We start from the raw sequence: 12,702 nt of genomic DNA on the forward strand, positions 1-12,702 counted from the left end.
TCCCAGATCATGTTAACATTTGATGTCATTATTCATGATATCCACAACATACTGTTTTGTTTGCCCGTCTCATCATTATTTGTCAAACGCTGAGTGAGTGTATCCCTAAAGCACTGCAGTGGCGGCAATTAATGTACTGTAAACGGAAATAAAACTGCTATAAAGCAGCTCGCCACCACTCCTCCGCTCCCTCATTATAAGTCCTCCAAACTGTCCCCAGTTAATAGGGTTGAAGTAGTTTACTAGCCCTCGAAGTCCTCATCAGCAGCATTATCACAGCGACAAACACACAGGCTCTTTTATCAGGCCTCTCCACAGCAGTGACAGCATGCAGCTCCAAAATTAGCAGCTCAGAGACGGAGGCAGAGAGGCAAACAACATTATAACACTCTGCCAGCTGTGTCTGAACACCAGGAATACCAGTGGAGGAGATGTTGTGCAGACAGACACACACGGTTATACACAGAGCCGAGCGTTGCCTCCACAGTGGGCTCTGCCACAGACCTTCTGAGGTGTGAAGTGTGTGCAGGGTGCAGCGCTTCTCATTATTAACAGTAGTGTTGGCTTTGGCATCAGGAGAGATGAGGGCAGCTTGGCTCAGCCGGCAGTCAGGGCAATTTACAGGTCTGTCAGAGAGAAAGAGGTCGACTGGAGGAGAGAATTAAAGAGCATTTAGAGCTGTGAAATAGACAGCAGACGGGAGAATGAGCCGCTACTGGATGTAGGATGCGTTCCTGTTGACTTTACTGCAGGGTTTTTATGATGGGGATCTAATGTGTTTGATTGTTTATGCAACACTTGGCAGAAAACCATGAGTGTGGGGTTGTGTGTTTGAGGTGATGCGAATTTATTTGTCACGTTAAGTTGGAGATTTCTCCCAGGTTTAGTAGCAGAGCTCTTGGCAAATGCATGATAGCGTCAGGATTTGTGTTTAGTGCTTGTTTTTTACGGTGTTATTGTTTGGCTCAGATTTTTCATTGGTGTTTTTGTGTAGATATCTGAATCCTCTACTATTTTTTTATCTGCTTGTGTTAAGCAAGATTGCGATATTTTTGTCATAAACAAAGCCTTTGAAATGGAGTTCCAGTGCAGGACACGGAGACTGGAAGTGTCAAGAGGCTAGGCTTTTTAACCTCGGAGCAAAAACTGAACAAACAGCAACAACATGATGAAAAGATTCTTAATGACAGTGTTGTTGAAGTCATTGTGCTGTCAGACTGACTGCTGGGTCACAGAACGCTCTGCTCTCCTCTCTGCTCAGACAGGACAGAAAATGAAAGGAGGATTTATAGAGAGGAGGCGGCTGGAGATGCCATGACAGCAACATGCTGTTGAAAAAAAATCTTCTGCCTCAGTGTTGAACCTTAAAACGATTCCTCTTCTGGCATGACCCTCTATCATGGTGATTTATAGCCAGAGTTGGGTGTAACAATATTACTTTTGTCGGTAACGGAGTAGTGTAACGCGTTACTTTTATAATTCAGTAATCACACTACAGTTACGAGCATTGCCCCGACACGCGTTACTTCGTTACTTTTATAAAATAATCACACTCACTGACAGACAAGAGGGGTTTCCGCCGCAGGTTTATATACATGTATGCCTGTGTAATCTGCGCGACCTGCGAGACCACATCTCCACGTGCCGTGCTGCATAAACATGGCTGAGTCTTTTCACCTGTAAACTCCCTCAACGGGCCGCTCGCTCTCTTTTGTTGATCGCCCTCTCACGGGTGAACAGTTCAATGTCCCGCTTCATTGTAGGAATTCTGCCATGTCTCTACCACTTTAGTTTGACCATCTCTGTTACTAAGTTATGGAATACTAAATAAATAAGTAATTAGATACCTTACCGTTACTGCGCTCATAAAGAATGATAAGAATAATGCGTCTTGAACTGGTTTCATTAATTAGTGTCTTGACGTTTCACAGACTGTTATTACCTATTTTAGAGCATATAAAAAGAAAGACTTGTGTTATGTCTTCCTTAATGCAATAGTAATTGTGGGTGCAAGTGGAGTCTCGCAGAGGCAAAACTGTGGCGCGCTTACACTGTAGGTGCGCCGCAGTCTGCGTGATCTGCCTGTAGGGAGGGGTGGGCCGGCCCTGCGAGTAAAGTAACGAGTTACTTTATGTAGAGAGTAACGAAGTAGCGTAATATATAACTTTTTTTAAAGTAATATGTAATATATTACTTTTTTTTAGTAACGACCCCATCTCTGTTCATAGCCGACAGGAATGATACTGACTGTTCTCTCCTGCCCCCTTCTTTCTGCAGAGGGGATCTGTAACATGACAATGGACTCCAATGGATCGATGACGATGCCCATGTCCGACCCCAACGCCTGGGCGACAGCCATGAACAACCTGGGGATGCCTCCCATCGGGATCAGTGGACAGCAACTCATGCCAGGTACAACACGACCCAAACTTCACAAAGAAAGAACCAGAATCAGCTTTTTTCTACCAGCAGAGACACTGTAGCGTAATAATTGAGTTTTTTAATTTGGCTTTTATTGACACGTATTTTTACTTTCATTTCATTAGAGGAGAAATGTTAGGATTATTTTACTGTATGTTTGTATTTTTCCAAATGTATATAGACGGCCTAAAGGAAATTCAATGGAGAAAATATATCAAAAACCTCAGTTGTTGTTTCCAAAGTCTTGTTGTCTTACCTTTAGAATAATAAATAATCTTTGGTGCCATTGATGTCCTTAAATTGTAAAATGTAATTGCCACCAAGCTGAAATTAATGTAGAATATGAACCCCTGCCACTCGTGTTATTTAGTTATCATGACTTTACAGCAACAAACAAAGACATAAACATATATAACTTACTCATTTCTACTGCTTTATTTAATGATATACTCAATAGCAGGTTATGTTCACAACAGAGAGCTGAGCTCAGCACGTTATCATGAAACAAAGTCTATTGTCATATAATAGACTTTGTTTAACAATTGGTAACTACACATTTGTGGGAATTAAAACAATGCCATTGTATTCATCGCATTCTTTATCTTATATTATAAAACCTCAAGGAGCATTTAGAAAGCACAAGGTTGAGCTACTGTATTCTGATCTGCCACTAAGATATGCAGCCGCACCGATTGCTCTCCTGTACATTAGGTTCAGCAGCACCCTCCCACTCCCCATCTCTGAAGAGTTACTCTGCCATGGCTTTCTCTACCCTCCAGTGGAAAGCCTTTCCCTAAAGCCTTTTATAAATCACTTCCCACTTCTTAGCTGAAATGCACTTTCATATTGTGTGTGTGTGTGTGTGTGTGTGTGTGTGTGTGTGTGTGTGTGTGTGTGTGTGTGTGTGTGTGTGTGTGTGTGTGTGTGTGTGTGTGTGTGTGTGTGTGTGTGTGTGTGTGTGTGTGTGTGTGTGTGTGTGTGTGTGGTGTGTGTGTGTGTGTGTGTGTGTGTGTGTGTGTGTGTGTGTGTGTGTGTGTGTGTGTGTGTGTGTGTGTGTGTGTGTGTGTGTGTGTGTGTGTGTGTGTGTGGAGATGCTACTACACACACACACACATACTCGCTTGGAGATAAACTGTCTCCCAAATGCACTTCTCGAGAAATATTAAGTGAAGCGCGCACACACACTCAGGTCTGGTGTATTTCATAAATGGTAAACAAAAGCCTGTTCACTGAGGAGAGAGAGAGAATGTATAGGTAGTACAGGAACAGCAGAGGAGCTGAACCTGGTGTAGAGGTGAGGGTTGGATCCTCGACACACTACCTATCTTTCCAGTGTGTCCAAACCAATCATATGTCTGTTCTTCTGAAGAAGCTGGCACTGAATGTATCAGAGCCCTGAAGTTTGAACTGTATGTGCCAACTTCCTACTCTTGGGTTTATTTGCAGTGCTTTAAGGCCTTTTTACAGCAGATAGTTGAACCTTCTATAGCAGGAAAATCACAGATGTAACTTATAACGTTGATGAACGTTGAACGTTTTCCTTTTTAAGTGTGTCATTTAGCCGTGCCAGTGATACAGCATGTGCATCACCAGAGCCCTGAAACTGGCATGCATGAATAATTTCAGCAATTAGGGATGTTAAACACACCTGTGTTTGGCAAGTCAAAATGCCTGCTGCAAGAAAGGTCAAGTAAACTGCTCTCACATTTATTCAGACCCTGGGTGTTTCTCAATGTCAATGCAAGAATACTTCCTGGCATTCGGAAACGAAGAGTGGAACAGAGAGGCCCCGCCTTACATTTTCCGCCACAGATTTGTGGAAATTGGTCCGTGCGCAAAGCATTGTGGGGATTTTAAGACCGCGGAGTCTACACATGTGCAGCCTCGAAATGTCTCGCTACGAAGTACGCCGGGCTCGGTAGAATTCCAAGTATGCTGGACATACGGCGGCGCTCGATGACGTAGTATGCTTGAAATAGTGGCTCTGGAGCAGCTTTACTCGACATTGAGAAACACCCCCTCTGTCTGTTTAGGCCTCAAGCACACTTAAAACCAGGTGCTAGGGATGCATGTATTGGTCAAAATTAGGCTGTTCTATTTACTTTCAATGTTATGTTTATAAACTATACATATTATAAACTCGATTTGTAATGCCTTATCAAGTTTTGAACAATGTGATGCTGCATATAAGATATTTTAACTTTAATAGTAATTGTAATACCTCTTTCGTAAAGAAAGACAAAGGTGTCAGAAGTATTGTTCACAGTGAGGTGTCAATCAACCACAGTCTGTACACACCCACACAGCTCTGTGAAGAGCCCTCATCAAGAGAACATGATTAAACTGCCCTGTGTGGGTTTACCATTTATGTGCATGGCCTTACAGCCTCAACTAGGGACAAACATCCAGTTTCAGAAGCAGTTTCAGAGGGGGAGTATAGAGAGGGAAGAAGGGAGGAGACCGTGATGGAGAGGGAGGAGACATTTCAAGAGGACAGCTGTGTCCTCCCTCATACATCACCTGGACTAACGCCTGGTGTTTCCCCACCTTTTCCACTGCTTCCTTTCCGTCTCCTTTCCTGTTCCCCCTCCTCACTCACTCCCTCCCACAACAATCTAAATTACCCAACATCTCATTTATATGTCATTACTGCTGAGTCAGCCTCTGAAACCCAGAGACACATTAAAGCATGCTGCTGATCTGCTCCCACAGAGCAGAGCTCCTTACACTCTTTCCTGCTGTGAGTCACCCTGACATGCTCCTTTGGCTCCAACAGTACGTACTGTAAGAGGGATGTGTAGCCAATCCAACAACAAAGTACCCCACACTCTAGTTACCGTTGCTAGGTTGGAAAAGCTTGATAAAAAGCATGCCAACTCCGTCACTTGTGGTCCTGTTTCACCGGCTGCCTGAAGCAATACACTTTCAAGAAGCCGACAGGAAGGACTTTGACATTCCCGTCGGGAAGTAAGACATTGTGTATATCCAAATAAATAACAGCAAAAGTTACTTCAGGGCGGCACGTAGCCGGACAGAGAGTGTTTGTCACTGTCAAGTATGGGTCCCTAAACAACCAAATTCCTGCGGTGGGATGTCACGTCATGGAATCCCACCACTATTCCAATGTAGAGTATCCTTCAAATTCTACCAAGGCCTGAGTCCTTCATTCAAAGGATTTTGAAGGATACATGTGTGTGCTGTGTTTATTAAAGACATTGTTAAGCTATCTGCCAAACTAGAAATCACTCAACATTCTAGTAAGGGCAGTTTTTAACAGATCTGCCATGTAGAAACCGCCACAAGCTTTGCACATGTTGCATTTTCTTCTCCCCCAATAAAGAATATGGTAGTACACTTTAATGTTTTTTCAACTAGGCAGTAAACAAAAAGTGTATCATTAAGTTTAGAAATTGGTTTTCCAGTTGCTGAAGCTTTCTTCACATAAGATCTAAAAAGTTTACATTTTGAAGTTTGTCCCTTTTTAAGCGCTCAGTGGCAGGAACTTTGAGATAAGAATCGCTGAGCAGGAAAAGAAAACAAGAATAAGCTAATTGTTCACATTTTGGAGCCATATCATAAGCGTTAATTTATTGAATTGAATCAAATATGTCCGAAACCAAATCTCTTGAACGCACCAAAGGCTAAAGGGAACCTGGCTGACATGTTTTAACATCAGACCAACTCCTCTAGATTCAGAATTAGCTAGCGTTTTGCTAACATTAACTAAATGATGATGCAATGTAATCCGTCTGTAAGATTGGGACACAAATGTAAAGAGACTTCACATACTGTATATGTGTTTGCCATTAACAGAAGCAGGTTTTGTGGCGATGATGTTGTTGTTTAGCCAACAAGAAGGTCTACAGCACACCCCTTGATCCACTCTTCACATTAGGAAAAACTCGTTTTTGAGAATGTTTCAAACAAAACACTTTCGACAAACTGCTTTTTACAGTCCCTCGGATACATCTTAAAGCCGTCTTCACGACTTTTCACCTGGTACCAAGTTTGATTTACTGTTATTGTAGCACTGAGCGAAATGGACAGGATTTAGGAAGGATCAATAAAATACAATAAAGTAATTACCTAATTTATTTATATTACGTAATTATAACATTATATAAAGCTATTTCGTCAGTTTTGCATGACAGTCTTATTCTGACTATATTCAGTTTATTCTGCAGCCAGGACTTGTTACCAGAGCACCTTGTGCCTTTGGAGTAATCCACGTGGATTAGTTATTGATTCTCCATCATCTTGTCTCCTTTTGGTTTCACCTCTTAACAACAGGAGAGACTTCACTGTCCCGCTCTTTGTCCTTTGCCATTTGATATTTAAGTGTGTTTGTCAATTTAACCGTTTTCACATGTTTCCTTCATGTAGCTTTAAGTGTTTTTCTTCATGTGTCAGTTTCAGGCTTATTCGTTCAATAGACTGCCAGAGCCTGCGTGCTTTCCTGACACATTACAGTTTGCCTCTGTCTCATCCACTAGACTACAATGTGTTTTTTCACCACCAAGTCTTTCCTTGCCTCCAGCCAAGTGGATTTATTCAGATGGACAGCTGGATAAACAGACCACTGTGGGCAGAGCCTCGAACAATCTGCAGCTTTCCAGAGCCCGCTGCACGTCCCCATTGATGACAGTTTTATTTCTATAGATGGACCGGGACCTGGTTGTGTATGTTAGAAAGTTATTGTTACATGTTTGTGTTAAGGAAGTGTTTAGATAGAAGGGGACTTTGAACTCAGGCCATAGACATGAGTCAAGTTTGTTTGTACTAGTGCACAAAGAACAGATGACATCCTCTTTGATTCATAATCTTTGATTGTCTTTGTACTTCATTTGTTCTATTGTCATTCTGTCTCTTTATACCAAAGCTACGTACTTCTGTTGTCTCTGCATATCTGTAGTTTTGAATTGCTTTCTCTCCTGGAAGAGGTATTCCCTGCTTATGCCAGGGTTTTTCCCCTATTGTTTTTCTGCTTGAAGTCTGTTTTCCTCAACAATATGAGGAGAAAAGGTGTTGCCTTTAAGAGAGATTATCAAGGCCTCCAAGGCAAATTAGTCTTTTTGATTCTGACCCAGCCCAAGCTGTCCCCTCCAAGAAACCTCATGACATGAAGGGGAAAACTAGAGAAAATTCAAGCCCCCACCCATCTTCACAAAGCAAACGAAGCCAAAGGTGGGAAAATGTCAAGAACAAAAAAAAGTTTTTTTAAATCCCGATCTTGGAACAAACACGTACCAAATTGTGCCAGACTTCAGGAAACCGCTGAATGTAAGGAATCTGTTTAGGGTGGAGTAGGGTCTGGCATATCTCTGGAGGAGCAGTGTTTTGCATTATTTTGAGGTTCTACCCTTTTATAGCTGCAGCTGAAGTCGGGAGATTCTGTTTTTTATTAGGATCATAACATGCATCATCAGTTTCAATTGTGATGATTGGTGCTTTTCTGCAGACACTGTTGCAAACACAGAGCATAGAATACAGTTGTTTAAGTTTGTAAAACCCCAAGATGTAAACAGTAAGGTGACCTTTGTTTTTCTTTGCATACAAGAGTTCAGTCAGACCAGAGAGTTCCCGTGGCATTGAAAAACTTGAGAAGTCACTGTGAGGTTTTAAGTGTTAGTGTATGATCAAGGCTTGAGATGTACAGTTAGTATTATTTTTGTTTGTTAATTGTAAATTGTAGATACAGTTACTTTTGAGTGAATGTCACCAATAGGTACATCCCTTATTACAAACCCAAAATTGAGGACAAAATAAATCTCCGGATGCTCTAAAATGGATTTTATATCATGAATATTGCATGCATTAGTCATGTCTTACTCTTAGCAAGCCCTAAAGCTGGGGAGTAAATCCCATATATATATATATATATATATATATATATATATATATATATATAGTGAACTGTGAGAACAGAGCAGAAATGTGAACAGTAATGGCAAGAATCAACATCTGGTTTTTACATATTCGACAGCTGACAGACCGTGAGACTATATCCTTTTCCAGGAGTGTTCGCCCTGCCCAACCTTCATCAGCGCTCTCTGTAGCACCTCCTGCCTGTAAGCAGAACCAGATGTAAAGCTATAGAGTTCCTGCTTTTTCTATTTCTCTCAAAATACAGACCACAAGATGTTTTTTATTATAAAATACATGACAGTATGTGTTGAATAACTGTTCTTTTATGATTCTTATATATATATATATATATATATATATATAGGTTATCCACACATTTGGTATGATCCAAGGACTCCAGTGGTCCTAGAGTTGTTTGGCTTGGGAGAATGAACCAGTGGGTATTTCTTAATGTCGAGGAAGGCTCCTCCAGAGCCACTATTTCAAGGATGCTACGTTATCGAGTCCCGCCGAAGGACTGTTCCAATGTCCAGGATCCTTGGATCCTTCGTTGCGGGACATTTCGAGGCCGCACATGTGTATCCTCTGCGGTCTTAAAATCCACACAATGCTTTGCGCACGGACCAATTTCCAAAATCGTTGGCAGAAATTGCGCTCCATTTAAGGCGGGGCCTCGCATATGACGCACACCTGTTAGCCTGTTCCACCATTCTTCGTTTTCCGAGACTAGGAAGGATTCTTGCCTCGCTTCTGAAGGACCTGACTCGGAAGACATGTCCTACCAAGGAATCGTCCTCGACATTGAGAAACACCCACTGTCTTAGATAAGTGTTTAGAGAAGTGCTCTTAAAGTCTTCATTGCAGGTTATGGCCTCAGTGTGGAGTTCAACTAAAGAGAGATTTCAGATTCTTTCATTCAGTCCCGATTTGGTGAACACATCCAGTATTTCACCGAGAAAGAACAACATTTAGATGAAGGTCAGAGAAATGTTGTGTTTTTTCACTTAAGACATACTGTAGTGAGACCATTGCAATCTATCTAATCCCCATTCCTGAATTTCTCCACACAACAAAAGAAGCCTTTGTCGCCAAACCACTTTTCACTCAGGGTTAGAGAAAATCAGCAGTAATGCTTTCTTTCAGTTACTAGACTTTTCTCATTTTAGTGTTTATCTGACCTTGGGAGTGAAGTGTATTTTGTCTGACCAATCCACAGCAGCCCCCGCACAATATATTATGCCTGTGTGCTATGCTTCTCTAATAATAATAATAATAGATGTTTATATTCAGAGGAATGATGAGTTTTGATGGCTTTACTTTTCTCTCATTTTGAGTCAAAACTGCTCATTGAACAAAAGACAAATGTGAGGAACCCACATGAAATGTAGTGAGGGCCACACACACACACCACCACCACCATCAGAAAGAAAACATTCAGCATTTAGCACACATTTATTTGCAAGGTTATCAGAATTAATTTAGATGCACTTCTTATGAATGAATACACACACAAACACACCCTGGAGAATAGATAAGCAGGCTCCAGGGACCGACAACAGTTCCCTGAATAAACAACCACTCCTTTGTCTGCAGCTTCCCACTCGTCCTCATCTCTCTCCCCATGGTTGCCACATACCCATCCACCACTGTACACAAATACACACAGACACAAAACGTGTATATGAAAACTTGAAAACGTGTCATGCCTCATAGCCATTCTTCTAGACCGTGCTCCTCATGTGAATCTAGAGGGCACAGGATATGAATCAGGGTCCTCTCATTTTCACACATTAGTTCACCTGGATTAACATTAGGAAATATTTTGGCTGACAGTCATTCCCATGCTGTAAGCGTTTTCCGATCCTTGGACACTGAAAGCCGTGTCCCTTTCTGCTGACAGCTCAGAAGCAGCACTGGTACAGTACGATGCCAGAGGTTTTTGGCTGTGTGTAGGAGGACAGAGTGGATATATGTCTAGGGAAAATAAATACAGCAGGAGTAATAGGGCTATAGAAATGGGACTTTCTGACAGTTCTTCCTATCCATGGCAGCTATATTAGATAAGTGGCTAGATGTCCTGAAAGACTAAATGTGTTATGGGAGTTTGGAGGTGTCCGGTAATGAAGACTGATTTTGGAAGGCAACATAAGGAAGCAGATTCTTATTTAGATATAATTAAATAAGATGGAATACGTTTTTTAAACATGGAGGGTTTTTTATGTTCCTGTAGGAGAAATGAAGTCGGAGATGTTCATATAAAAATGCAAAGAGGGTGACTTTTGACAGATATTGTGAGCGGCAGATTTCAGCCACTGGTAGGGTTCCAGGTGGCGTGGCAGCCTCGCCTCATTAGAGAATATTATCCAGCATGCTTCACAGCATCGTTCATGTCCCTTTCAAACCCCCCTCCCCCCACCGCTGACTGCTAGAAGGGACGTTTACCCTGGAAATCAGGGGGGGGAGAGACGGTAAGAAAAAAAAGTAGGATGACATTAATAGCCCGGAGCTTCACACAATCAAATGTCAGTTCTCTCCACGCTAGATTGATAAGGCAGGCTCAAAATGTAATTACTTTGAACAAACCTCCAGGAAATTGATTGTTTAACATCAGGTAGAAAGTTAGAGGAGAATTTCTGGAATAGTATTAGAAGCCGACTTTGTGTGCATGTGCGCTCGAGCGTGTTACTGTACAAGGAAACGGTGTTGGCACGGAGATATTTGTGGATTTCCGTTTTCTACCATGAGTGAAAATAGAGACTGAAGCTCCTAGACAAGCCTGATGAGGAGGATCATGTGTGTGTGTGGGTGGACCCAGCCCCGGGTTTCTTTTGTTGTTTTCTTCACAAAGACTCTTCTGCACTCTAATCTTACTACTACTACTACTACTTTTAAATCCAGGCTGAAGACTTTTCTTTTTGTCACTGCTTTTAATTGAACTATTCATATCTTAAACTGCACTGTAACTTTTATCCATGTACTTTTTCTTGTAATGTTTAATTGAACTATTCATATTTTAGACTGCACTGTAACTTTTATCCATGTATTTTTCCTTAATGTTTATTTTATTAGCTTTTCTTTTTTAATGCTTAATGTCTTTCATTTTTTTGTAAAGCACTTTGAATTGCCTTGCGTTGAAAAGTGCTATATAAATAAACTTGCCTTGCCTTGCCTAATCTTGTATTATTATGTTTTACTGAGTATCACCAACGAAGACTGATACTATCAAAGAGTCATTTAATATACAAAATCTAAATGTGTCACTTACAATTTTAAATCTGAAAAGATTCTTACATTTTTAAAGAATAGTTTAAATTGTTGCTGACACATGCAAGAATCAAAATGAAAAAGTGCCTTTTAAAAGAGAGTTTATTTTGTAAAATGGCAGGAAATGCTTCTTTTGATCTTATTGTTGGCCCAAATTGAATTGTGAAAGTGAATCCCTAGCTTGACTGCTTGAGTCATAAACGCCCATTTGTACATCTGTAGAAGCTCTCGATCATGAACCATCTCTCGTGATCTGATCCATCCCCAGCTGGTATTCATCTAGTTTGCTCATTGAATAAATTAAATATAATAGTTTAGTTATGTTTTCATTATAAAGCATATGCTATCTGCCTTCAGTGTTTAAATGCACTATGACATTTCATTCCACTCTTCGTGTACCATAGCAACAGTACACCCACATTGACACTCATTCAATAGGTATTCATTGTCTCTACATCTGTTCAATCTAAATGAGATCATTCTAAAGATATATTTTGTCTCCCACTATTGTTTATGCTTGAACCAACAGTTCCCTTGGCTAAGACACACAGTGTACTTATTTCTTTCACACACTCTAGGTCAGTGCTTCTCAAACCTTTTTCAGTAATGTACCCCCTTTGAAACATTTTCTCAGCCAAGTACCCCCTGACCAACCCCAAACATGTTTGATAGAAAACGCCTATATAAATAATTGCAATATAGTGATGTTCCATCAGTGTGTGATGTATGAACTCCTTCATGCATACATTACTATAAACTAAGGATATTTTCGTCTTTATTCATGAAAAAAAGAACATAACAAAAAAAATGTAAAACAGATTTTTAAAATAAACAAAGAAAAAAATGATATATTATGCAAAAACTATAAAATACAATACACAAATATTATAATAAAATCCACTGTGGTGCCTGATGAGCAACTATACTATCCGAAACCCCATGCATATACAAGAAAACAGCATTAAATTAGCAGTCTCTAATGTAGTGAACACAATGCATGAAAGGGTTAAAAAACCAACGTTGTAACTGAAAAAAAAAATGCAATTATAAACAAACTATGTAATAACACTGCAATGACACTATTTAGGAGTTGTAGGTCCTCTACGATCGTGTATGGCTTTTTGGCTTTAGCGATGAGGAGAGACACCGCAT

At 40.7% G+C, this 12,702-nt stretch overlaps 1 protein-coding gene across 2 annotated transcripts in view; it reads left to right on the top strand.

The window, feature by feature from the left end:
- enox2 (ecto-NOX disulfide-thiol exchanger 2) overlaps positions 1-12,702 on the top strand; it is a 149,723-nt gene that overhangs the window by 89,684 nt on the left and 47,337 nt on the right. For both annotated transcript variants that reach the window (XM_034093306.1, XM_034093307.2), the window contains one exon: positions 2,278-2,412. In XM_034093306.1, the coding sequence (XP_033949197.1) occupies positions 2,278-2,412 (135 nt within the window). The remainder of the gene's footprint in view (positions 1-2,277; positions 2,413-12,702) is intronic.

Source organism: Pseudochaenichthys georgianus, chromosome 10 (assembly GCF_902827115.2).
Source record: "Pseudochaenichthys georgianus chromosome 10, fPseGeo1.2, whole genome shotgun sequence".
Taxonomy (NCBI): domain Eukaryota; kingdom Metazoa; phylum Chordata; class Actinopteri; order Perciformes; family Channichthyidae; genus Pseudochaenichthys; species Pseudochaenichthys georgianus.